At 42.2% G+C, this 25027-nt stretch overlaps 1 protein-coding gene across 1 annotated transcript in view; it reads right to left on the bottom strand.

The window, feature by feature from the left end:
• The window catches only part of LOC122791839 (PH and SEC7 domain-containing protein 3-like), a 2374133-nt gene that overhangs the window by 644364 nt on the left and 1704742 nt on the right, over positions 1–25027 (bottom strand). Inside the window, exon 6 of the mRNA XM_044059799.1 lies at positions 16239–16412. Within this exon, the coding sequence (XP_043915734.1) occupies positions 16239–16412 (174 nt within the window). The remainder of the gene's footprint in view (positions 1–16238; positions 16413–25027) is intronic.

A 25027-nucleotide genomic window follows, 5' to 3' on the forward strand; every position in this document is an offset into this window, starting at 1 on the left:
TTGAGAGAGGGAGGGGTTTGGGGTTGTAATAAATGTAGGAGTAGTAGGGGAGGGTGAGAACTGGGGGCAGGGTAGGGGAGCGGAGTGAGCCCGTAGGTCAAATGGAGCTGGAAGAGCGGGAGAGAAGGTGGCTGGCAGAAACCAATCAGCCAGCTGTAACTGAAACGTGGAAACTTAGAGGAAGTAGGAACAGGAGAGGTAAGTCATGGCTTGGGAGTGTGGGGGGAGAAAGGTAATTGAACTATGCACAGGACAAAGCAAGCCAGTGGGGAAAATATGCTAAGAGATTGGGGGATAGCTTCGGGAGAGAACAGAAAAAAAAAAAGGAATGAATTGGTCTTTATACTATAGCGGGTGAGCAGTGCCACCTAGTGGCAAAACATATAAAGTACAGCTTAGTGGGTAATTAAAGGACAAAGAAATAGACTACTGTAGGCTGCTTAGCAAGCGTGGGGAAAAGCACAGGCACTATGGTAATGTTAACACTAGTAGCACTTATGTTACAATAATGCAGCAGTACATACACTTTAATTAAGTCTTGGGGGGGCTACCTTTTGAAAGCTCCTCAGTGGGCTTTAGCAGAGTCCCATAGTGGATATCCTTATAGGGTAGGTTTTCTAGGCTGTAGTGGTTACGGCAGAAAGCAGCACGGACAGCTGTACATAAAGAGCAGAACAACATACGCATTAGTTGAGTAGGGGGATTCATAGATACACACAGAGGGCTTTAGCAGTGAGAATGGGAGAGTAGGGAAATAAAGGAGAAAGAGGCAAACAATCTAAGCTGTTATTAAATGTGAAACATATACAGGCTGTTACTGGGTTATAACGTGAGTTCTACAGGGACATACCATATATATATAGCATAAAAACTTTCACCATAAAGCAATCAGCACTCAGTTTTCTGAATACATTGGTTAGGAGCAAACAAATAAAGTACTCACTATCGGATGAACTTGCTTCTAAATATACCTAAGCTTCTAATACAGTGGTTAGGCGCAAACAAATACAGTACACAATATTGGATGCAATGCCTAAGCAAGTAACAGATTCTATAAGCGTGTCCCAGTAAACCGACTCTGTTAATGTTATTATCTATTGGTAGATACGGTGGAAATCAAAGGACAGTGCTCATAGACTAAAACAATATCGTTAACAGGAACACACTACCTTTCCCACTGAATTCCCTCCAGATAAGCAGGAAAAACCCATAAGCAACAGTGCAAATACATTCTACACATGTGCGGGCAGGGAACAGGCTTACTGGGTAGGTTATATGTCTTGTACACTACGGCTCAGTCAAACAAGTATATTGAATTAGATAAGGAGCCGAGGTAGGTCAGGAAACATTATGAGGGATGCATCGGCCTGCAGCAGAAGTACTTCCAGACCTGGCTCAATTTAAAGGGATTGAAGTGGGTAAAGCACTTCCAGACCTGGCTCAATTCAAAGGGAATGAAGTGGGATAAGCACTTCCAGACCTGGCTTAATTCAAAGGGATTGAAGTGGCAAAAGCACATCCAGACCTGGCTCAATGTAAAGGGAATTGAAGAGGCGACTGAAGTGGTGAGCATTCAGAGCAATACAAAATACCGGTCTGAACTCACTCGCATAGCATCCCCTATTCAAACAGTAAGCATAGCTGAAAATAGTTCAGTTCAAGGTGATTGAATTAGCGAGAGTTCAGAACATAACAAAAACCGCTCAGTAACTGACTCGCAGAGCATTCCCTTGTCAGACAGTAAAAAATAGCAGAAAACAGTTTAAAACAAATTTGAACCAGAGCTAGAAAGCAATTACACATGTGGCAGCAAGCCTGAATGAAGTGCAGCACTTACCGGGCAAAGTTAGCAGCCTATGGCGCGGCCGATCAGCAAGGGATAATTTTAAAAATAGCATGACAGGTAGCAGCATCACTATACAGACTAGGGGCAGCAAGAGAAGGAAGAAGAGGGGGTACGGCAAGTGGTAACAGGAAGTAGTTATTACTTCAAATGTTACTTACCTACTTAAAAAGTAATTATGTCATAATGATGGGGCTCCATAGTCTTAAAAATGGGTAAACTGGATGACTTAATGCCATGAAAACATGCAAAAGTAGAGATTCTGCTCAAAGAAGGTGATCCTAGATCAGAAATCACCAAGAAGGTTGGAGTTAGTCAGCCATTGTCAGCCAAATTCAAAAGAAACCGAATACCGGTGAAGGGTTGTCACCCAAACGTTCTAGCAGTCGTGGTCGCAGAACATTCACAACTCCTAGGGATGATTTGCATCTGATCAGAGAATGCAGTAAGAATTGCAAGGCATCCAGTACACAGCTGCAGGGGATGCTGATAGGGTGTTACAATAAGATTCAGAACTGCTCGACTGAAACTTCTGGATACTGGGCTTTGAGCCTGCAGACTCTGTAGAAACAGAAATTGTCCAACCAAATGAAGGCAAAAAGACTGCGTTGGACGAAAGAGTTTCAGAACTGGTCAGAAGAAGATTGGGAGAGTATAGTTGTGTACACTTACCATAAATGTAGATGTTCGAGTGTATTCACTGTTGCAGTCATCACACTTGGGTTATCTGCCTGCAGGTAGCCCTTAGTCAGCCCGAATACCAGAGTCTTGGGATTTCTGTGTCGGATGTTATCACCTATTCCATGACATCAGGACGTCAGGGGTATAAAACATGCAGCCGACGTCATTACATCAGTTTTTCTTGCCCCAGATGTCAGGCGTCCCCAAAATAAGAAGCAATCACACAGTGTGGAACACCTCCAGTATAAAGTAAATACCACTGCCATAAGATATGGCCAAAAAAAGGATAGGTAGAAAGTAAAGACAGGGGGCTGGAGGAAGAGTAACCAGGATTGCAACAGTGAATACACTCGAACATCTACATTTATGGTAATTCCTATATATACTATTAGTATTTAACATATCTCTGCTATGTATACCAACCGATCTATCTTTGTCCCATAATTCTTCTATATAAAATCATACTTTTATACTAATCTTGTAAATGTAACACGTCAACTTGATTATACTTTTTTATAATCTTGTATTTTTTATAACCTGTATTTTTTATAACTTGTTTTTTCAACTTGTGATTTACCATGTATGTTGGAGCTTTTCTCCTCGGGCCTCTACTGAAAAAGGATATGTATCCAGCTAGACTAGCCCGGTTAACAAATATAAAATAAATAAATAAATAAATAAAAGTGTACATAACTGTACTATGTTCTTTGTGTTTCACTATTGCAGTCATCACACTTGGGTTGATTCCCAAAGCTGAGGAAGGGCGGAGGCAGTCAAGAAGTATTAGGGCTGGCTAGCAGGCCTTGTAAGTCAGTTGTGGCAAATCCAGCTCTGGATTTAGAAAAGATAGCTAAATTGTAATGATTGGTGAAGGTGTGTACAGAACTCCAAGTTGCAGCTTCCAGGATGCCCCTGGTAGGGACTCCCCTGAGAAATGCTGTAGAGGTTGAGGTAGCCCTAGTGGAATGAGGTCTGATCCCCTGTGGGGTAGGTTTTCCATGGTGTTTGTAGCATAAATGGATGCAGTGTGCTATCCATTTAGAAATGGTTTGCTTTGAAATGGCCTTGCCCTCTGCCCCTGTAGTAAAGCTGAGTAGCAGCTGGTCAGATTTTCTGAAAGGTTTAGCACTGCCAAGGTAGAATCTGAGCTGTCTGTGCACATCCAAAGAGTGCAGGATCCTTTCTCCTTTATTCTGAGGATTAGGAAAAAAGGTTGGTAAATGGATGGATTGGTTTAAAGCCACACTGGATACCACCTTGGGCATAAATGATAGGTTAGTCTTGAGGGAAACCCTGTCCGCATGGAAGATAATGAAGGGTTCCACAGCCATAAGGGCCTGTAGCTCAGACACTCTTCTTGCTGAAGTTATGGCTACAAGTAAGGCTGTTTTCCAAGAGAGGAATTTTAACTCTGCTGTAGCAGCAGGTCCAAAAGGGGGAGCGTGAGCTTCTCTAGTACAAAGTTAAGTTCCCAGGCAGAAGTGGGAGCTCTCCTTTGCGGGTCTTTAATTGTTAGCTCTCCTCAGGAACTGTTTGATCAGAGGGTGAGAGAAGAGGGGTGGCTCAGTATTGTAATGAGCTGAGATGGCAGAGGCATGAATCTTAATTGATGAGAAAGATAGCCCTTTGTGGAGCACCTCTGCTAGATAATCTAGGATTTGAGGTAAGGTGGGCAAGGCTGTGTCCTTTCTTGAGACTGGCTCCAAGAACAGTATCTTTTCCACTTTTCTGAAAAGGATTTCCTAGTACTAGGCCTCCTGGCCTCAAGGATAACATCCAGCACCTGCTTGCTGAGGGTTGCTGGTGATGTACTCAGGGAATAAGCCAGACTGCCAGGTTCAGGGTTTGCAGCTGAGGATGCACAATCTGTCCCTCCTGCTGGGACAGCAGAGAGGGGATCTAATGTAGGTGCCAGGGTGGCACTGCTGTCAGACTTCGTAGGAGTGGGTTCCAGTGCTGGCGTGGCCAGTCTGGTACAATAAGCATTGTCCTTGGCCTGTCCTGTTTGATCTTGAGTAGTACTTTTGAAAGGAGGGGCAGAGGGAGAAAGGCATAGATTGGGAGGTTTCCCATGTAAAGGATAGGGCATCCACTTTCCATGCTTGGCTGTGGGGAATTCTGGTGCAAAATTTGCTCAGTTGATGGTTTTGGGGGGAAGCAAAGAGGTCCACTTTTGGTGTCCCCCACCTGTGCATTAGAAGTTTGAATGAGATGGGTTGCAGTTTCCACTCATGTGGGTCCATTAGATTTCTGCTTAAGTCGTCTGCCAGTGAATTTTGTTTGCCTGGCAGGAATTGAGATTGCAGCTGCACTTGATAGCTCAAGGTTGTGTTCCACAGAGCCATGGCTAACCTGCAGAGTGGGTAGGAATGAGTTCCCCCCTGCTTGTTTATGTACCACATAACTGTGGTGTTGTCTGTCTTTATCAAGAGTTGTCCTGGCAGGATAAGGTATTTGAAGGCTGTTAGTGCATTCTGTACAGCTAACATTTCTTTTTGTTTGATATGCAGGTGAATTTGTCTTGGGCTACATTTGTCTTGACTGCATTTGCCTGCCATGTGAGCCCCCCATGCATAGTCTTATGCGTTGTTATCAGGGTTTGGGGGTGGGGGGGGGTTGAGTGAAAGAGAGTCCCTTGTTGTGGTTGCAAGCCTCTGCACACCAAAGGAACTCTGCCCTTAGGCAAGGGATGATAGGAATTACTGTTTCCAGGTCCTGAGAATGTTGGCACCAGAGACTTTTTTAAGTACCATTGAAGTTTCCTCATATGCAGTCTTGCATATGGAATTAGTAGAGTGCATGAGGCCATGAACCCTAGGGCTTGCAGAATTTTTCTTGCAGATAGCTGGGTTTGGGTGGCCAGTAGTTTGAAGTAATTTGTCAAATAAACCTGCTTTTCTGGAGTGAGGAATGCCATTTGGGAAGTTGTGTTCAAGCTTGCTGCCAGGAGTAAAATCTCTTGGCTGGGCACCAGATGTGATTTCTTTTTGTTGATGGTATACCCCAGAGAAGTTAGGAATCTCTTTACAAACGTCAGGTGCTGAAGTAGCAATTCCTGACTGCCCGCCTGAATCAGGCAATCGTCCAAGTATGGGTAAATTTGAATATTTCTTTGCCTGCAGTATGCAATGGCTGGAGCCAGGCACTATGTGAAAACTGCACTATGTGAAAACTCTGGGTGCAGTAGATAAGCCAAAGGGAAGTGCAGAGAACTGATAGTGCATAGAGCCTGCCCTGAAACGTAGATATTTTCTACAAGATTCCCGTATGGGGATGTGCAGATAAGCTTCTTTTAAGTCTAGGGTGACTAGCCAGGATTCCTTGGCTAGCATAGGAAGCAGTTGTTGGAGTGTAAGCATTTTGAATTTTGGTACCACCAGGAAAGAGTTGAGAGTTGACAGATACAGAATAGGGCGCCAAGAGTTCTCTTTTCTGGGCAACAGGAACAGTATGGAGTAGAAACCCTGTCCCCTTTGCTCTGCTGGAACAGATTGAATAGCCCTGGTACTGAGAAGAGAAAGTAATTGCTTTTGGGCCTCTGCCCACTGGTTTGGAGGAAGGTCTGGCAATCCGCTTGGGGTTGGCAGTGAGTGGAAGTAGAATCTGTAGCCCTGAGATATAATGTTTAAGACCCATTGGTCCTGGGTAATATACTCCCAGTTTTTTGCATGCAGGGCAAGTTTTCCTCCTAGGGGTGCAAGTACTTGGCCATGGCTGAGAAGGATGAAGGACAAGTCATTGTGAACTTTTTCCATAAGGGGGTGGCTTACCACTCCCTGTTTTTGAGGAGGGAGCACTCCATTGTTTAGATCTGTGCATACCCTGAGACTGTAGTCTTTATGGTCTGTTGCCCCTGGGTTTGGACTGAGAAGGTCTTGGAGGCACTGGAAAGGACCAGTTTTTTGAAGGCCAATGCCTACTGAATCTAGATGGCTGTACCTGTAAGAAATCTTTAACAGTTTGCATAGATTTAGCTTTTTCCTCCATCTTTTTAAGAACTTCTTCTGCTTTTGAGCCAAACAAACATTCTTGGTTTAATGGAGCATCTAGTAATTTTGCTTTGACATGATCTGACAAGATTTGTTCCTTCAGCCAAGCATGCCTTCTCAGAACAGGCCCAGTGACAGCAGCCCTGCAAGATGCTTCTAAGGCATCAAAACCACAGTGCAATGTATGTTTACCAACTTGGTTTGCCGAATGCATTATCTCTTGTAAGTCTTTATTTTCTGCACAATCAGGAATCAACAACATTTTTTGTTTAATTAGTTCCATAATATGCTGCTGGTACTTCAACATGTGAAACTGGCAATTTAAAGCCCTGATGGCAAGAGTTGCAGAGGTACATACATTCTTACCCCATTTGTCTAAAGCCCTAGAATCCCTGTCTGAAGGGGTAGGGTTTTTGGCTGTAGTAGCCTTAATACCTTTAAGTCCCTGGGAAATGGTCTCTGGATCTGCAGTGGGATTTTCAAAGAGAAATGTGTGAGAGTCAGGTACTCTATAGTACCTGTCAGGCTTTCTAGAAGCTGGTGGTAAAGTATCAGGGGTAAGACTGGATTCCATGAAGACATCATCTACAATATCCAGGACAGGGTGTATAGCTAGTGGCCTATGCTGAGGCAAGTCTAAAAATTCCCTGAGTCTCTTTTTGGACTGTGGGTAGTCCTGGCATTCCCAGCAGAAATGCTCTCTTAGGGTATGCAAGGTTTCACCGAAAGAAAAGTCCTCTGGGGGGGGGGGTCAGAGGGAATGGAATCCTCTGCACCTGAGTCCTCATAGGTAGATAAGGGTATGTCCTTGTAATCACAGGGGTCAGAGTCATCAGACTCATGGTCTGTAGAATCAGAAGGAAAATCAATTCTTTGTCTTTTACAGGGGGAAGGCTGACTTCCCCTAATTAAAGTAATAAGGTCTTCAGCCATTCTAAGCATTTGTTTCTATGGCATGGGAGCTTGAGAATGCACTTTGGTTGTCGGTTTCCTAGGTGTAGTGCGAATTCTGAGCCTGAAAAATTTGCTAGTTTTAGTCATTAATGAAGTAGTCGGTTTAATACGAACATCAGAAGGTCTGAATACACCCTCAGAAGCCAGTGCCTGCACAGCGGCTCCGGACCCATCCAAGGTGGAGACATCCACAGGTTCCATAGTCGAAGAAGCATCTCGCGGCATACCAGACTCTAAATGGTTCTCAGTAGATGCCTGCGAATCTGTAGAAGCTGGTAACAGGGGCTGCAAAACACCTCACTGAGTACCGGCGGACTGGCAACTAGCTTAACGGAAGCTTCGTCGGCAGTTTTTGACCTATGCGGTCTGTCTCTGTCTTTATCCTTGCGTTTTTTCGGAAGATCGGTAGTCAGATGGCTTATCAAAGCCATTTCAGAATACGGTGAATGAGAGCGAAAGAATTTAGCGACAAAAATAGCCCGACGATGACTAGTTTGGGCGTTGAACAAGGTACAAAACCGACAGGGAGGGACATTGTGATCTGGGCCTTAACAGGTGATGCAGTAAGAATGAAAATCTCTGTGAGGTATTTGCTTTCCACAGGCAAGACAATTGTTAACTTTTTCTGACATTGGTTAGAGCAAGAAAAAAGGATCCCCAATGGGGTACTTAGCTTTAGAAGACTTCAGGTTTGAAACTTGAAAAACAAAAATTTCAGGAAACGGCTGACTGGCACTTGCGAACTGCTTCTGCTTCGGGCTCGTGCACGGCAAGAAAAGCTGATGTAATGGCATCGGCTGCATGTTTTATACCCCTGATGTCCTGATGTCATGGAAGAGACGACAGCATCCGATGCAGAAATCCCAAGACTCTGGTATTCGGGCCGACTGAGGGCTACCTGCAGGCAGACAACCAAAGTGTGATGACTGCAACAGTGAAACACGAAGAACATCAGGTAGTTTTCAGTGAGGAAACATAATACAGTGTTCAGATCAGCAAGTACAATATGTCAGATGACAATCTGGAGAGCAGATGAGGGATGATTGTATCATTCAGTGCGTCAAACACCCCACTCAAGTGATGGTGTGGAATGTTATGAGCACCTTCAGAACAGGTTGGCACTACACTGTGCAGGGAAACAAGAAGCAGGAACAGTACAGAACCATACTATAGCAACGTCTGCTGTGTGACTGGGCAAAGAAGAAGGGATTTACTGGGACAGGGGACTTCATCTTCATGCATGATGGTGCACCATGTCACAAAGTTCGACAAGTGACAAGTTTCCTTGAGGTCCATGGTACTGAAGTGTTACCATGGCCAGGTAACAGCCCAGATATGAATCCAATAGAAAACTTGTGGGCTATTCTGAAGTCAGAGATGAAGAAAAAGATCATAACAAACAAACAGCAACTGACTGAAGAACTCATTTCAGCTTGAGCGCGCAATACTTCTATGACTGAAAACTGACGTGAACCTGTTTGTTTTATGCATCAATTAGTTAAATATTTGATAATGGCCAAATGGTCATTCACAAAATATTAGAACATTGTATTTGAACATTTTCTCACATAACATGAATTACATTGTTTGTTATTTCATATACTAGTATTGACTTACATGATGAAACAACAATAAAAACACAGATTTCTATTTATTTGGCCAACACTGTATACAACACTCAATCAAGAACAGTTGAATATTCTGCACACATATTTAGATCATAACTATCAGGCAGTTTATAAACAGATGTTAAATGATTGTATGGGAGTCGAGTCTTGACCTTTAAGGAAAGGGTAATGAACCCATAGATACAGAATGTGGGGGGGGGGGGGCTACAGTTAATAATTCTCAGAAGCAGTTCAGGGCCTGGTTTAGAAGCAATATTTACAGGACATAACAGATGATGTCCGAAACCATAACATTTTGGCACTGGAACAGAATAGACTCAAAGCTTAAATACTGATACTAGTTAGTTGAAAGAGGGAGGATAAAAACCGAAGAACCAAACACAGGAAGATATGGTTATGTATCAAATCCTGAGACAGATATGGAATATCATTAAGGAAAGAGAAACAGAACAGCAGACATCACTGACAATGGTTCAATGGATAATGCAGGTAAAGGAAGGGTGGGTCCCTAGAAAATGACAGATAAGTGAGAGATACAAGATATAAGAAACCAGGATGACAATAGAGGAGACACTGTGGGCAGAGTGGAGTAGACTTGGCAGCTTACCAAGAAAATGTGGAAAAAGGTATGTGGGGTAGTTAAATAAGCAATGAAAGCAAGGAAGGTTAGAATTTTTGCCTGACATTGTTTGTACTGGTATAGTTAATATGTTTGAAAAATTATGGAGAATATTTGCAGAGGCAAGTGGTAGAAATGTACATAGGTTCATACACAGTTAAGTAGGCATGCTGTCTAGGACACTACTGAATAACCTAAGCCATTTTCCCAATTGCATCAGAGCACTGTCTGTTTAAATGAATTGCTCAAAATCACACATTAAGTAAAAAGAAGCTGAAGGCATCACACTATGGATGACAGGAAATCAGCTCATTAACACCTCATAGCTTTAATCCTCTGCACTAACAGGACAGGTTTTGGGACTTTAAAAAAATGTGTAGTTAGAAAAAAAATCACAGCAGATGTTAAATAAGGTAGTTGGATAAGGTATAAACCTATGTTCTTTTCTGTGCTTTTTGGGGATTTTGTTAGACATTGACTCACTGTGCTATAATCTGTATCTCTTGGCATGGAAACTGCTATAAGCAAAGAGTGTGGTAATGAGAAACTGAATACAAAGAATGAGCTAGAGTTAAAACAAGGCAGATAGTGACACAGTTGCGCTGGAGTTCCTCCACGTGCAGATAACACAAATCCCGTACCATATCCTAGCCCACAATAGGTCATCCTCCATGTCCCAAGAGGCTCACAATGTATACTTGGACCCACTGGAGACACCTACCATCCAACCTAACACCCTAGTCATGGGTACTCATGGGAGACTTTAATTACTCCTCTATAGACTGAAAATCCTACACAGCCTCAAATCTACAGGCACAGAGATTCCTGGACTTCGTAAATACAAACACCATTGACCAAACAGTGAATACACCCACTACAGGCAAAAACATACTGGACCTCATGTCTACAAATATAGATGAATGCTGCACCCACACAATGTCTCATCTTCCCTAGTAAGGTCTAACCATAAAGCTGTCTCCTTCGAAATCAAAATCAACTCCATAACCACATTAAAACCAGTAACAGTTCATTTATTTAGCATTTGTTTACCGGGAAAGTCCGACTGGGACAGAGCCCATTTTCAGCACAGGCCAGGGGAGAAATGCTCCAAGGTAAATTACCTTTTATTAAGTAATAGACTGTCAAAAGTCAATGACCCTCCAAACCCATAAAACACAGCAGCCTATGCTGAATTGCTCTCAGAAACTATGTACAACCATGTTAGAGGCTGGTGTACCTACCCGAAGTAAGCCCAGGACTAGCCATAGAAACAAACCACTCTGGTGGCATCCCAAATGGGCTATACAACAAAGGAAAAAAATAATGGCAAATATCAGGAAGGGTAATTCCTATAAAAACAGAAACTCACTCATCAAAGAAAATGGACAACTAAGAGGGATAATTAGGTTAAGCATAGCCAACTTTGACGTTAAAGTAACCTCCCAGGTGAAAGACAATCATAACAGCTGTTACAGCTATTCTGGAAATCTCAAGGGCAGCAAAGAGCAATGTGCTGAACTGGTGGTTAATGGTGCCACATTCACTGAGCCTGGTGATATAGCAAACCTGCTAGTGGACAAATTTTGTTCCAAATCTAACCCCCTCTCACCCCCAACCATCCCCTCAAAAATACCCTCAACCATACCTCCTCCAGCTATAACTAAGGAGCATGAACTGGCTGCAGTCACTAAGGCCAAGAGCACTGTCTCAATGAGCCCCAATAACCCAGGATGTCTCTTGAACAGTCTTAAATATGACTTATCAAGACCCCTGGAGTCATTATTTAACTATAGTCTTAAAACAGGCTTTGTGCCATGTGAATGGAGGACTGCAGCGATTATCCCCCTTCATAAGTGAGGACCTTCAATAGATCCTGGAACCTACAGACCCATTAGTCTGACTAGTCTTATTTGTAAAGCCATGGAAAGAATTATCATGGAAATTATCAACAAGGACTTAAGAGACCTCCAGACACTGGATCCACTCCAGTCTGGCTTTGTCAAAGGAAGGTTACGCTTACTGAATCTGGTGGACTTCTTTGAAAAGGTCACTAAGGCAATGGGTGAGGGGAAAACATTGAATACTGTGTACCTAGGTCTGGCTAAAGCATTTGATATGATGCCCCACTCGGGTGTTGTCAAAAAACTTATGGAACTAGGTATAAACCTCTTTATGACATGCTGGATAGCTAGCAGATAGGACCTAGAAAGTTAAAATCAATGAGGCCACCGCTACAAAGAGGCCGTTCACCAGTGGAGTCCACCAGGCTCTATGCTGGGCCACTCCTCTTTGGCATCTACTTCTTGGATGTTAAAGCCAATGTCAAAGGCCTTTGGCTGACCAAGTCTGCAAATGACTGCAAACTGGGGTCAGATATTGAACACCCTCAAGATGTGAACAACCTTCAGAAAGGTCTAATACAGACAAACACTTGACTCCAAAGCCATGACTTAAAATTCAATATCAAGAAATGCACTGCAGTACCTTTTGGGAAGTCTGCCACCCTGGGTATCTACGTCATCAATAAAACACCCTTAAAAGTTGATTCACTAGTCAGGGATCTGGAAACTCTTGTAGGCAGTAACCTAGGCTTCAACCAGCATGTGTCCAAGGTAGTAAGAAAATTCATCTATGTTGCTCAACTTATAATCAAGGGTATGGCGTCTATGGTCCAGACAGGTCATCATACTACTGTACTCGGCCCTCATCAGACCCATCAAGGAGTATAATGCCCCATTCGGTATGTACCTGAGCAGACACATGCAACAACTGGAACATTCACAAAGTTTCCTTAAAAAAAGAATACAGTGAGTAAACACAATGTCCTAGGCTGATCACCTCAAAGCCCTGTCTCTTTACTTGGTATTATCATACAGACTCTTGAAAATAAATCTTTGCTAGGAATACAAGGCATCACCGGACCCTGTTTTGATGAAACTTTTCCACATCCTCAAAACAAACAGCATCAGAACTACCAGATTAAAAGACATAAACGTTGCTTGTGATATAAATAAGACATATTGGAGAGACATATATGTTTCTCAGAATTCCCATTCTCTGGAAGAGGCTCCCAATCCATGTGAAACACAGTTCCTCCCTATCCCTTTTAAGCGCAACTTGGACCAATGGTTAGGTGATTGGAAATTCACCCCCTGGTCTGGCTCTTATGTCTCTGATCACCACCTATATAAATCAAATTTGTGGGTCACACTTAGGTTGCACAGCATGGCTTATAAGGGCCCTAGTGATCGTTAGCCTAGCATATACCTACGAACCTTTGAACAAGTGGCAACTGTGGAGGAAGTAGAGTTCTGTGGAGACCTGGGACAATGGTTTCTGAGTAAGCAGATGTCATGGTTTAACTAGACAGATTCTATAGTCAGTTTCTGACAGGTACCACTAGATGGACAGTAGTGAGCAGGATGACAGAACTGTGGGGGATTTACTGGACTATCCCCCTACTCAACATTGTGACACTGATCCCTACTGTTATAGAGACTGTTACAGATACACTGTTTATGAAATTGTTGAGTAAATGACTAAGAACCAGAATGCTGAACAAGAAAAGGAGAAAGTATTAAATATTACAACTAAATGACATCAGGGATATTATAGTACGTTTGTTGATTACACTGTTAATGACTTATACATTATAAGGCGATAATGGAGAACACCGGACGGTGGTAGTGTGTTTGCATCCTACTAGGAATGTTACAGCAGTAGCATAGTTTGACAGCTGTGCATTGCAGACATAATACTCTAAACTATATTTATTTTTTTTATTTAACATTTGTTAACCGGGAAAGTCCAACTTGGAACAAAGCCAATTTTCAGCGGAGGCCCAGGGAGAAAGGTTCTATATCTCTGCTACATTTTTGTAACACTGTCAAGTAAGTACAAATAAATTATGAGTACTGCTCTACTTAAAGGGCAGTGTATTTTAGATGGCGTATTTCTTAAACATGTTTGTTTGTTTGTGTCTTTCGGCTTTTTCCCGGTTAGGGGTCGCCACAGCGGAACTCCAGTCCGCTAGTGATTGATAGTGGATTTTTATGTACCGGGTTACCAGCCCTGATGCACAACCTTCAACATAGGCATGCCCCATTCACGTATGCCTCCACACAGAAGACGCTCTAGCTGAGAATCGAACGGGACAACGTCTTGCTATGAGGCGACAACGGTAAGGCAGCACCACCACCGCAGTGCGGCGTATTTCTTAAACATGTACTGTCCTTTAATAATAGTAAAGCAAAAGAGCACATAAAATCACATCCCTCATTTTGTCCTGTTGCTCCTAATTTGTTAAGATTTTTTTTTTCTTTTTTTTGGTAAAGCAGTAAGAGTTACTGTTAGTAATGTAAAACATTAGATTTTCATACTTATTATATGGAAAATACATTTTTATGCAAACTATTCTGTTCTAGTAACATCTTAACTGAAGTAAAGTAATATTTAAAAATTGTCCCTTACTTTGTACTCTTACCCCCTCCCCCAAAGTTTTTGCATTGTCCAAATCAAAGAAGTTAAGAGATAAAACAGCTACTATTGTGACAAAAAACAGCACATTTGGATATCATTGTTAGTTTCAGTCACCATAGTTTGTGTTTGTCTAAATGTATTGTGCTTCAGTAATAACAATACAGGAAAAGGGCACTTACAATACTGGCATTTCAGTGGCATAAACAAAACAAGTATCTGCATTCTTAACCTCAACTTATGCACAGCCCAATGTCCTCCATTATTGCCCATTGTATTACTGAGGTTAACTTGTTGAGGTATATTTGTAAGTACAAAAATCAGCTAAGGTTATGGATACTTACTAGGTATTAAAAGACATCCACATGAACCATCTTTGTTTCAGTATATTTGACAAAACACTTAACTAGTGAGACAAAAACACGTTTCTTTGCATTTCCACATTTTATTTTTTCAAAGGCTTCATTAACCTCTGGTTTATGTCAGTACCCATATATCCATATCTACAAATATCCCCACAACCAATCCAACTACGGCATCATGACAGAGGTCACAAGGTTGCACCACAAAAAATATCATTAAGGTTCAAAGAAATAAACAGTATAAACTGGATGCAATGCATTTCACCCCCCCCCACCACCACCACCAAAAAAGCATACATCACTCTGGACATTAACATGTCACTTATAAAATCACACCACGGCTAATATAAAGCAAAACACAAAGTTCCAAGGCATTACAATCAGAAAAACTGATTTAGCTCTTGTAGGAATGGCAAAATTGGTGCTTATGCTACTTCTGACTTTCTGGGTGCAATGAATGAATATAAAGAATCCAGCAGAAAAGGAAGGCAAATGCAGAAAATTGCAATTTTATTCTGCTCTAAATTAAACAAAGAATCAAATAACTGAGCACCGCAGACAATTTATGTTTCTCCTTCTCCAGACTAGTAATGGTGCACTGCCTTCTGTTAAAACATCCAACCACATGCTGCATTTTAAGCAACTGTCGTATATATGATTGTGTATTATTAAACGTTGCATAAAAACATACACAAAAATGCTATATTCTTTTTGTTTCACCTGCCCACTATTCCACTGAGCCTCAGAGTCCATATTACTCACAGTAATCCAACCCACAAACTACTCACCTTCACAGTTCTTTAAATGCGACCCATCCAAGTACCCCAATTCATCCTCGAAGAATGATGCTGTCCCACCGCCCACAAGAGACACAGCTTGCCACCTTCTGCCTGTAAACATAAAGGGGCTCCGGTATACAGGCATGCTGCAAATGCTTGCTGACTTCCTCTTTGATACTGAGTGAAAAATGTATACGAGCATCTTTACAAACAACAAATTCTGGTACCTACAGCTATACGATAACTTTGCTAACACATTCCACTTAAGAATCAGAACTTAGCTGCTACTAGTTTCAGTTCCACTTTTCCCTCGAGGTAAAAAAACCTTGATTACCATGTGACAGTAGGATTTTGGATACAGTTCCTTATGGAGCATAACAACAACAACAACAACCATACAGAATACTATATTCATGAAATAGCAGAAAATTATTCTAAGAACTAAGCTGCCTTGGATAGGTGCAGCTTCTCCATCCCATCTGGTGTTCTGTAACCCAAGCCTTTCTCAAACTCAAGCTGCCAATCACCTGGCACAGTACCAGAAGGCTGACTATCAAACATAATCCCATTTGCTCCACTCACATTCATTTTCTCTGCCCTGGTAGAGTGTACTGCTATGGAATTCAATTTATGTACACCAGTTTGTTTGTCAAGCTCTTGTGTTCCCCAGAGGTAAAAATTCAACTCTTTCTACCCTCCTTTCTCTCACTACTGTCTTGACACTGGAGAACCGTCCAACGCAACGATATGCACAAGTGATGAACTTCTTGTCACAACATTAGTGAATGTACATGGAGGTTGAAATGAACAGTAACAGAAGCAGCAGTACACCGTACACATTCAATAGTACAGCATTCAGCAAATAAAATTAGACAGTTTATATACTAGAAAGCAAACTCTTGCATACTTTTTGCTCAAGTGCTTTGCAACATCAGAGCATCTGAAGCCATCCTTATTGTACAGACGCTTGGCTAGCCTCCGGGCTGCGTCCAAATCCTTTTTCTTTGTACCATTACTAAGAGCGTCTGTGCTTCCCATTTCAGAGTCAGAGTCCGATGGTGTGCTTCTTAACTCCACATTCCTGCAAACAAGAACAAAAAAATCTCATTGGTCAAAAACTGATTGCTTCATTACTGTTACTTCTATTTAAACAAATTGCTGTCATAAAGTTATACAAAAATACTAGTTTTAAATTTCTTCAGAATTATACATATATTAATATATTTTATAACATAATTTTACAGTCAATATTAACATTCCATTAAAATTTTTCATAAATTTTCAAGTACAAATTACAAGGCCTATTTTTTCTTAGATCTGGCAAACGTACTGTAGTCTGGCAAAGCTGTCAAGCATTCCTTAGGCGTTGTAATTGGAGGGAACACAGCTGACAGTTACTGCATGATAAAGAGGGAAAGAAACTCCAGCTAACTTAAAGTACATCTGAAAGCCTCTATAAAATGAATTTCAAGGAGCTGATGAACTACCAGAATCCCAACTTGTGGTCAATACTACAAAGCATCATATTTCATAATTTGCTCCTTTACATATTATGTTATGCCTCTCTTAGTGTCCCTCCTGTCTAGTCAAGCAACAAATATTTTCCAAGAATTCGGATTTACTAAATCCCAAAAATGAATTGGTTCACCAAAACCCATATTTAAGGGGATATAATACAATGAAGTATTTAGGTCTATGGATTAGAAATAATTTCCTTATGGCAGCTATGAACGTGTGGGAAGACAGTAAACATACAAAACTGGAAGCTCTTGATTATGGACATGGCTCGCAAAATATGAGCACTGAAAATGTTTTTAGTCCCTTTAATTTTATACGCAGGTTGGGCATATCTTTATCAACCAGAGGAGAAGCTGTTGGCAATAATTAATAATCAAGAGTTGAAGGAATTTATTTGGAGAAAAAGGGCAAAAGTTAAGAATGGGATAAGTTGATTCGCCCCATAGAACAAGGTGGTTTAGTATTACCTGATTTGCAGGGATTCTTTAAAACTATGCAGTTAAGGCTCATATACACAACACAAACAGAAGGTTATAAATCAAAGTGAAAAGGGAAGATGAAACAAGGAGTGAGTTTGAGAAACAAGGAAAAAGTACGACTTTGGATGCACATCATTAAGGAGAATTATAAAGTACAGTTATGTACACTTACCATAAATGTAGATGTACGAGTGTATTCACTGTTGCAGTCATCACACTTGGGTTATCTGTCTGCAGGTAGCCCTCAGTCGGCCCGAATACCAGAGTCTTGGGTCCTGCGTCGGATGCTGTTGCCTCTTCCATGACGTCAGGTCGTCAAGGGTATAAAACATGCAGCCGATGCCATTACATCAGTTTTTCTTGCCCCAGATGTCAGGTGCCCCCATAATGGGAAGCAATTACATAAAAGGTTACACCCCCAATAAAAAAGCAAATACACCAAAAAGCTTTAAGCATAGTAAACAAGAATAGAGGTATAGTCAATAGAAGTCAGGGGGCTGGAGGGAGGATAACCAGGACTGCAACAGTGAATCCACTCGAACATCTACATTTATGGTAAGTGTACACAACTGTACTATGTTCTTCGTGTTTCACTGTCACAGACATCACATTTGGGTAGATTCCCAAAGCTAAGGATGGGAGGAGATAATTAGATAGCATTAGGACCAGCTATAAGGCCCTGCAAGATTGTAGTGGCAAACCCAGCTCTGGATTTAGAAAAAAATGGCAAGTGGTAATGCTTGGTGAAGGTATGTACAGAACTCCAGGTAGCAGCTTCTAGGATGTCCCTAGTTGGGACACCTCTGAGAAAGGCTGTAGAGGTAGATGCAGCCCTGGCTGAATGTGGTCTTATCCCCTGTGGGATAGGTTTTCCATGGTGCTTATAGCAGAAATGAATGCAATGGCCTATCCACTTAGAAATGGTTTGCTTTGAAATGGCCTTTCCCTCTGCCTCTGCAGCAAATGCAACCAGCAGCTGTTCAGATTTCCTGAGAGGCTTAGTCCTGTTCAAGTAAAATCTAAGTTGTCTGTGCACATCCAAGGAGTGCAGCATTCATTCCCCTTTGTTCTGTGGATTAGAGAATAAGGTTGGCAAATGAATGGACTGATTAAGGGCCACACTGGATACCACCTTGGGCATGAAGGAGGGATTGGTCCTGAGGGACACACTGTCAGCATGAAAGATGATAAAGGCTCCACTGCCACGAGGGCCTGTTATTCGGACACCCTTCTTGCTGAAGTGACGGCTAGAAGAAAGGCTGTTTTCCAAGAAAGGAATTTCAACTCTGCATTTGCAGCTGGCTCAAAGGGAGGTAGAGTGAGCTTTTCCAATACAAAGTTAAGGTCCCAGGCTGGAGTAGGGGCTCTCCTGTGTGGTCTTAAGTTTTTGGCCCCTCTGAGGAATTGCTTCAGCAGTGGATGAGAGAAGAGCGGTGGTTCTGTATTGTAATGAGCTGAAATGGCTGAGGCATGAATTTTGATGGAGGAAAAGGAAAGGCCCTTTGAAGCATCTCAGTTAAGTATTGAAGAATATGGAGTAAATTGGGCGCTGCTGTGCCTATCCCCTGAGTTTGTCTCCAGGAACAGAATCTTTTCCATTTTCAGCATAGGATTTTCTAGTACTAGGCCTCCTTGCCTCCAGAATGACATCCATCACTTGCTTACTGAGAGATGGTAATGGAGAGATCAGGTAATTAGGCAGGCTGCCAGGTTCAGGGTTTGAGGCTGTGGGTGCAGAATCTGGCCCTCCTGCTGGGACAGAAGGGCAGGGCTCTGAGGCAGGTGCCATGGTGGCAGCAGTGACACACTGCGCAAGCGGGGGTACCAGTGTTGGCGTGGCCAGTCTGGTGCAATCAGTATTGTCCTTGGTTTGTCCTGTTTGATCTTTAGTAGTACCTTGGAGAGGAAAGGCAGAGGGGGAAAGGCATAAACTGATAGGTTTTTCCAGGTAAAGGACAGGGCATCCACTTTCCAAGCTTGTTTGTGGGGAGTCCTTATGCAGAATTTGTTCAATTGGTAGTTCTGGGGGGAGGCAAAAAGGTCTATCTCTGGGCTCCCTCATTTGTTTCTCAACATGTTGAATATCTTTGGTTCCAGTCTGCCATTGTACTTAGCTTTCCTGGCAGGAATTGAGCCTGTAGGTGCACTTGGTAGCTCAAGGCTGTGTTCCACAGAGCCATGGCTAGTCTGCAGAGAGGGTATGAGTGGGTTCCCCCCCTGCTTGTTTATGTTGTCCGTCTTTACCAATAATTGTCCCTGAAGAATATGGTCCTTGAAGGCTGTCAGAGAATTCTGTACAGCTAACATTTCTTTTTGACTGATATGGAGGTGCATTTGATTTGGGTTTCATTTGCCCTGAATGCACTGCCCTGCCAAGTGAGCCCCCCATGCATAATCTGATGCATCTATTGTTAGGGTTTGGTCGGGAGGGGGGTAGAGTGAATGGCAGTCCCTTGTTTTGGTGGCAGGCCTCTGCCCACCAAAGGAACTCTATCTGTAGACAAGGTATGGTAGGAATCATTGATTCTAGGTTCATAGGTTTATAGGTAGGTACTAGGCTATCTGCCTGAGGGCATTTATAAGCCTAGCCAGAGTGTGTCGGCTTTCGCCATCCCATTGATTAATTAACTGATCCTCTGTCAAGCAGAGCCAATGAAGTGATCCCAGGGGTGTATTTTCTGTTACCCATCCACTCGTCAAGGTTTATCTTGAAGAGTGTTAGTGAGGGGCTCTGCCTGATGTAATTTGGAATTTTGTTCCAAAGCATCCTGAGAATGTTAACACCAGAGGCTTTTTAGATACCATTGTAGTTTCCTCATATGCAGTCTTGCATATGGAATTAGTAGAATGCAAGAGGCCATGAACCCCAGGGTTTGCAGTATTTTCCTTGCAGATAGCTGGGTCTTTGTGGCCAGTAGTTTGAAGTAGACTGTCAAATGAACTTGTTTCTCTGGCGTGAGGTAGGCCATCTGGGAAGTTGTATTCAAGCTTGCTCCCAGGAATACAATTTGTTGGCAGGGTACAAGATGTGATATATTTTCGTTTATGGTGTACCCCAGAGACGTTAGCAGTTTCTTTACAAATGCCAGATGATTTAATACTATGTCCTGGCTTTCTGCCTGAATTAGACAATCATCCAAGTATGGGTATATGTGAATATTTCTTTGCCTGCAAAATGCAATGACTGGAGTTAGGCACTTTGTGAATACCCTGGACGCAGTAGATAAGCCAAAGGGCAGTGCAGAGAACTGACAGTGCATGTAGCCTGCTCTGAAGTGTAAGTATCTTCTGCAAGATTCCCTTATTGGGATGTGCAGGTAGGCTTCCTTTAAATCCAATGTTGCCAACCAGGCATCTTTGCCTAGCATGGGAAGCAGCTGATGAAGAGTTAGCATCTTGAATTTTGGGATTACCAAAAATGTGTTTAGGATAGACAGGTCCAGGATAGGACGCCAGGAACTGTCTTTTCTTGGTATCAGGAAAAGTCTTGAGTAGAAACCTTTCCCCTATTCTTCTTCTGGGACAGGCTGAATAGCCCTGATGCTTAAAAGAGAGAGAATTTGCTTTTGAGCCTCTGCCCACTGACTTGGGGATAGGTCTGGCCAACCATTTGAGGTTGGTAAGGAGTGGAAGTGAAATCTGTATCCTTGGGAAACTATATTTAAAACCCATTTGTCCTGGGTAATGAGTTCCCAATTTTTACATGTAGGGCAATCTTTCCCCCTAAAGGAACAGTCAGTTGAGCAGGACTTGGAAGATTTAAAGTTAAGTCATTGAGACAGTTTACCATAGGGAGAGTCTTACTACTCCCTGCTTTGGAAGTGGGAGCCCCCCACTGCTTAGGCCTGTGAGTACCTTGGGATTGAAGCCTGGGTGTTCTGCTGGTTCTGGGTTTGGATTGAGACTGCCTGGAAGAGGCAGGAAAGGACCAATTCTTAGAGGGCCAATGCCTACTAAATCTGGGAGGCTGTACTTGCAGGAAATCTTTAACAGTTTGCATATATTTAGCTTTTTCCTCCATCTTTTTAAGTACTTCTTCTACTTTGTTGCCAAACAGGTGGTCTTGGTTTAAGGGAGCATCCAGTAATTTAGCTTTAATATGATATGGCAAAGATTGCTCCTTAAGCCAAGCATGCTTTCTAAGTACAGACCCAGTGACAGCAGCCCTGCAAGATGCCTCTAATGAATCAAAACTACATTGCAAAGTATGTTTTCCAACTTGTTCAGCAGAATGCATTAAATCCTGTAAATCCTTATTTTTAGCACAGTCAGGAATCAGCATAATTTTCTGTTTAAGCAATCCATTAATATGCTGCTGATACTTTAACATATGAAACTCGCTGTTTAAGGCCCTAATGGCCAAGGTTGCAGAAGTGTATACCTTCTTACCCCATCTATCCAGCGCCCTGGACTCTCTATCAGAGGGGGTAGGATTTTTGGCAGTAGTAGCTTTAATGCCCTTGGGTCCCTGTGAAATGGTCTCAGGATCCGCAGTAGGATTTTTAAAGAGGAACTTGTGAGAGTCAGGTACCCTGTAATACCTATCAGGTAAAGAGTCAGGGGCCAGGCTAGATTCCGAGAAGGCATCATCTACAATGTCCAGTACAGGAGGGATAGCTAAAGGCCTGTGTTGAGGTAGGAGTAAGAATTCCCTAAGCCTCTTTTTGGAGTCAGAGTAATCCTGGCTTTCCCAGCAGAAATGCTCCCTAAGAGTATGCAAGGTTTCACCAAAAGAGAAATCTTCTGGAGGGGAAGCAGAGGGAATGGAGTCCTCTGCATCAGAATCCTCATAGGTAGATAAGGGCAAATCCTGGTCATCAGAGTAAACAGAAATTTCAGAATCCTGCTCAGAAGAATCAGAAGGAAAATCAGTTCTAGGTCTCTTAGAGGGAGAAGGGTGGCTTCCCCTGATTAGAGTAATAAGGTCTTCAGCCATTCTTATCATTTGTTTTTTAGGCATAGGGGCTGGACCATGCAGTCTGGGTGTCGGTTTTCTAGGCATGGATCGAGTTTTAGGCCTTGAAGAAGAAGATGGCATTGGTTTAATATGCAAGTCAGTAGGCCCGAATACACCCTCAGAAGCCGGTGCCTGCACAGTGGCTCAGGACCCATCCAAGGTATAGACATCCACAGGTTCCACAGTTGAAGAAGCATCTCGGGGCATACCGGACTCCGAATGGGTCTCAGTAGAGGCCGGCAAATCTGAAGTAGAGGGTATCAGGGGCTGCGAAAACGCCTCACTGAGTACCGGCAAACTGGTGACTAGCTTAGGAGAAGCGTCGTCGGCAGCTTTGGACCTATGCAGTCTGTCTCTGTCTTTATCTTTGCGTTTTTTCAGAATGTCAGTAGTCGGGTGGCTTACTGAAGCCATTTCTGGATAACTGAACCGAGTACCAAAATATTTAGATGCATAAGTGAACCGACGACGAATAGTATGAGGTTTGAATAAGGCACAAAACTGACAGTGAGGTACGTCGTGGTCTGGGCCTAAGCAAGGAATGTAGTACAAATGAAAATCTTAATGAGGTATTTGCTTTCCACAAGAAATACAATTGTTAACTTTTACTGACATTGGTTTAGAGCAAGAAAAAGTATCCCCAACGGGGTACTTAGCTTAGTTAACACTTCGGATCTGAAACTTGAAAACGAAAATTTCAGGAGTCGGCTGACCAATGGAGGAAAAAGCTAAATCTATGCAAACTGTTAAAGATTTCCTGCAAGTACAGCCTCCCAGATTTAGTACGCATTGGCCCTCTAAGAATTGGTCCTTTCCTGCCTCTTCCAGGCCTTCTCAGTCCAAACCCAGCGTCAGCTGCATGCTTTACACCCCTAACTACCTGACATCATGAAAGATGAGACAGCAACCGATGCAGGACCCAAGACTTTGTTAATCAGGCCGACTGAGGGCTACTGCAAGCAGATAACCCAAATGTGATGACTGAAACAGTGAAACACGAAGAACATCTTCCATGCTATGGATGACTGTAAGTAAGGATATAGAAAATAGGCAAGAGGGACTGGAATTTACTGGAAAAAATCAGCACAAGAGCTAAGATATTGGGAGCAAATGGTATGATGCCCAACATAAGTTTGGACTGCAGGTTAGAGACTGCCTTCCTTACCAGGGCTTGATAAAAGAGAACAGGCAAAGATAATGGCATAGGAGAATGTTAAGTGAAAGACCACCTCTGGTAGAAATTTTAGTTGAGTCTAGAACAAAAACAGCTGTTAAAAAAGGGATAATTAGTAGGAGAAATAAAATATTGCATGACAACAAAGGTAACAATGGGAGAAAATCAGTATGGCTCCCAGGTCCAAAAGGTTTAGGACTTTTGCTTGCAAGCATTTGCATAGGTATTTCTGTACCCTAAGCAGACTTCAGAGAAGTTTTCCTCAGAAAGATCGTAAATGCTGGAGGTATGAAAGGAAATAGAGAGGCAACGGGGTACATGTTTTTTGGGAAAGTAGCAAATTGGCAGATTTAAAAATATTTTCTACAGACAACTTTGTTAGAAATGTTGGGTGAGCAAATACTTGTAACTACGGAAATGACTTTTTTGAACTGGGATACAGGATCAGAATTATCCACACATAGTACGGCCTTACTAACCAAAAAACAAAAGCAATTACTAGAAAATTTAAATAAAAATCAAAGCCAATTGTAATTAAAGTACTGAACACTGTAAAGGAACTGGAGGTGGAATCTTTAGAAATGGGGAGGAGCAAATTACAGAGTAATAAATGGAATTTGTGGGAACAATACATAGGTTCACAGGTTCATAGGTAGGTACTAGGCTAACGGCCCAAGGGCCTACATAAGCCTAGCCAGCAAGGTTCCATAGCTTATGCCACACAAGAAAGTTATTTTCCTGTGCCACTGTCCAGAAAGAGAAGGAAGAGTGAGATTTAAGGGAAGGCAGGAATTATGCAATACATGTACTCTAAGAGTGAATGACAGCGGTTACAAAACAAATTTGTATAATACATGAATATGAAGATTTTAGCTGGGAAAGGGAAAAAAACTGCATAACTGCTGACAAGTACTGTCAGCTTGTTATGTTATGCTAACTTTCAGGCCGGGGGAGTAGCTATACTAAAAATACACCAGCTGAATGATTCTGTTTTACAAATAGTCATGTATAAAATGTTGATAGGATGCAAGGCCTTCTGAATCATGGAAATGATTAATGACAGTGAAAGTGGAAAATGTGCTTCATGAGTAAAAATGGGATTATTTGAACAGCTTAATGGAAACTCTAGTAAAAGTTTTAATTTTGCCCTCTGACCACTAATAAAACACTGAAGTTCCAAATGTGCAAAATGGAATTTGGTTCGGTACTTCCTTATTATAGCAGCCCCGGCGATAGCGTCTGTGGTTGCTACAGCAACCATTATCGACAACGGTTTGTATGCGTTTCTTTAATTTAAATAGCATTTTGTATTTTTACCTGTATGTAGGGAATTCATTTAAATCTTCCTTGGGAGTACATGACCTCTTAAACCAAAGCAAAACTTCCGAAATTAAAGCCATGATACATCGACAGTATTGCACCTGCAAACTACTGGTTAGCATACCCTTCAACCTGTAACAGCAAGAAATATGGACAAAACTAAAAAGAATGGGGGGGAGACACAAGATAGTGGACTATTTTAAAATATTGCTATTACAAATTTAGAAAGTTGGTACAATAATCTGTTT

This window comes from Protopterus annectens, chromosome 17.part0 (assembly GCF_019279795.1).
Source record: "Protopterus annectens isolate FY-2018-M chromosome 17.part0, PAN1.0, whole genome shotgun sequence".
Taxonomy (NCBI): domain Eukaryota; kingdom Metazoa; phylum Chordata; order Ceratodontiformes; family Protopteridae; genus Protopterus; species Protopterus annectens.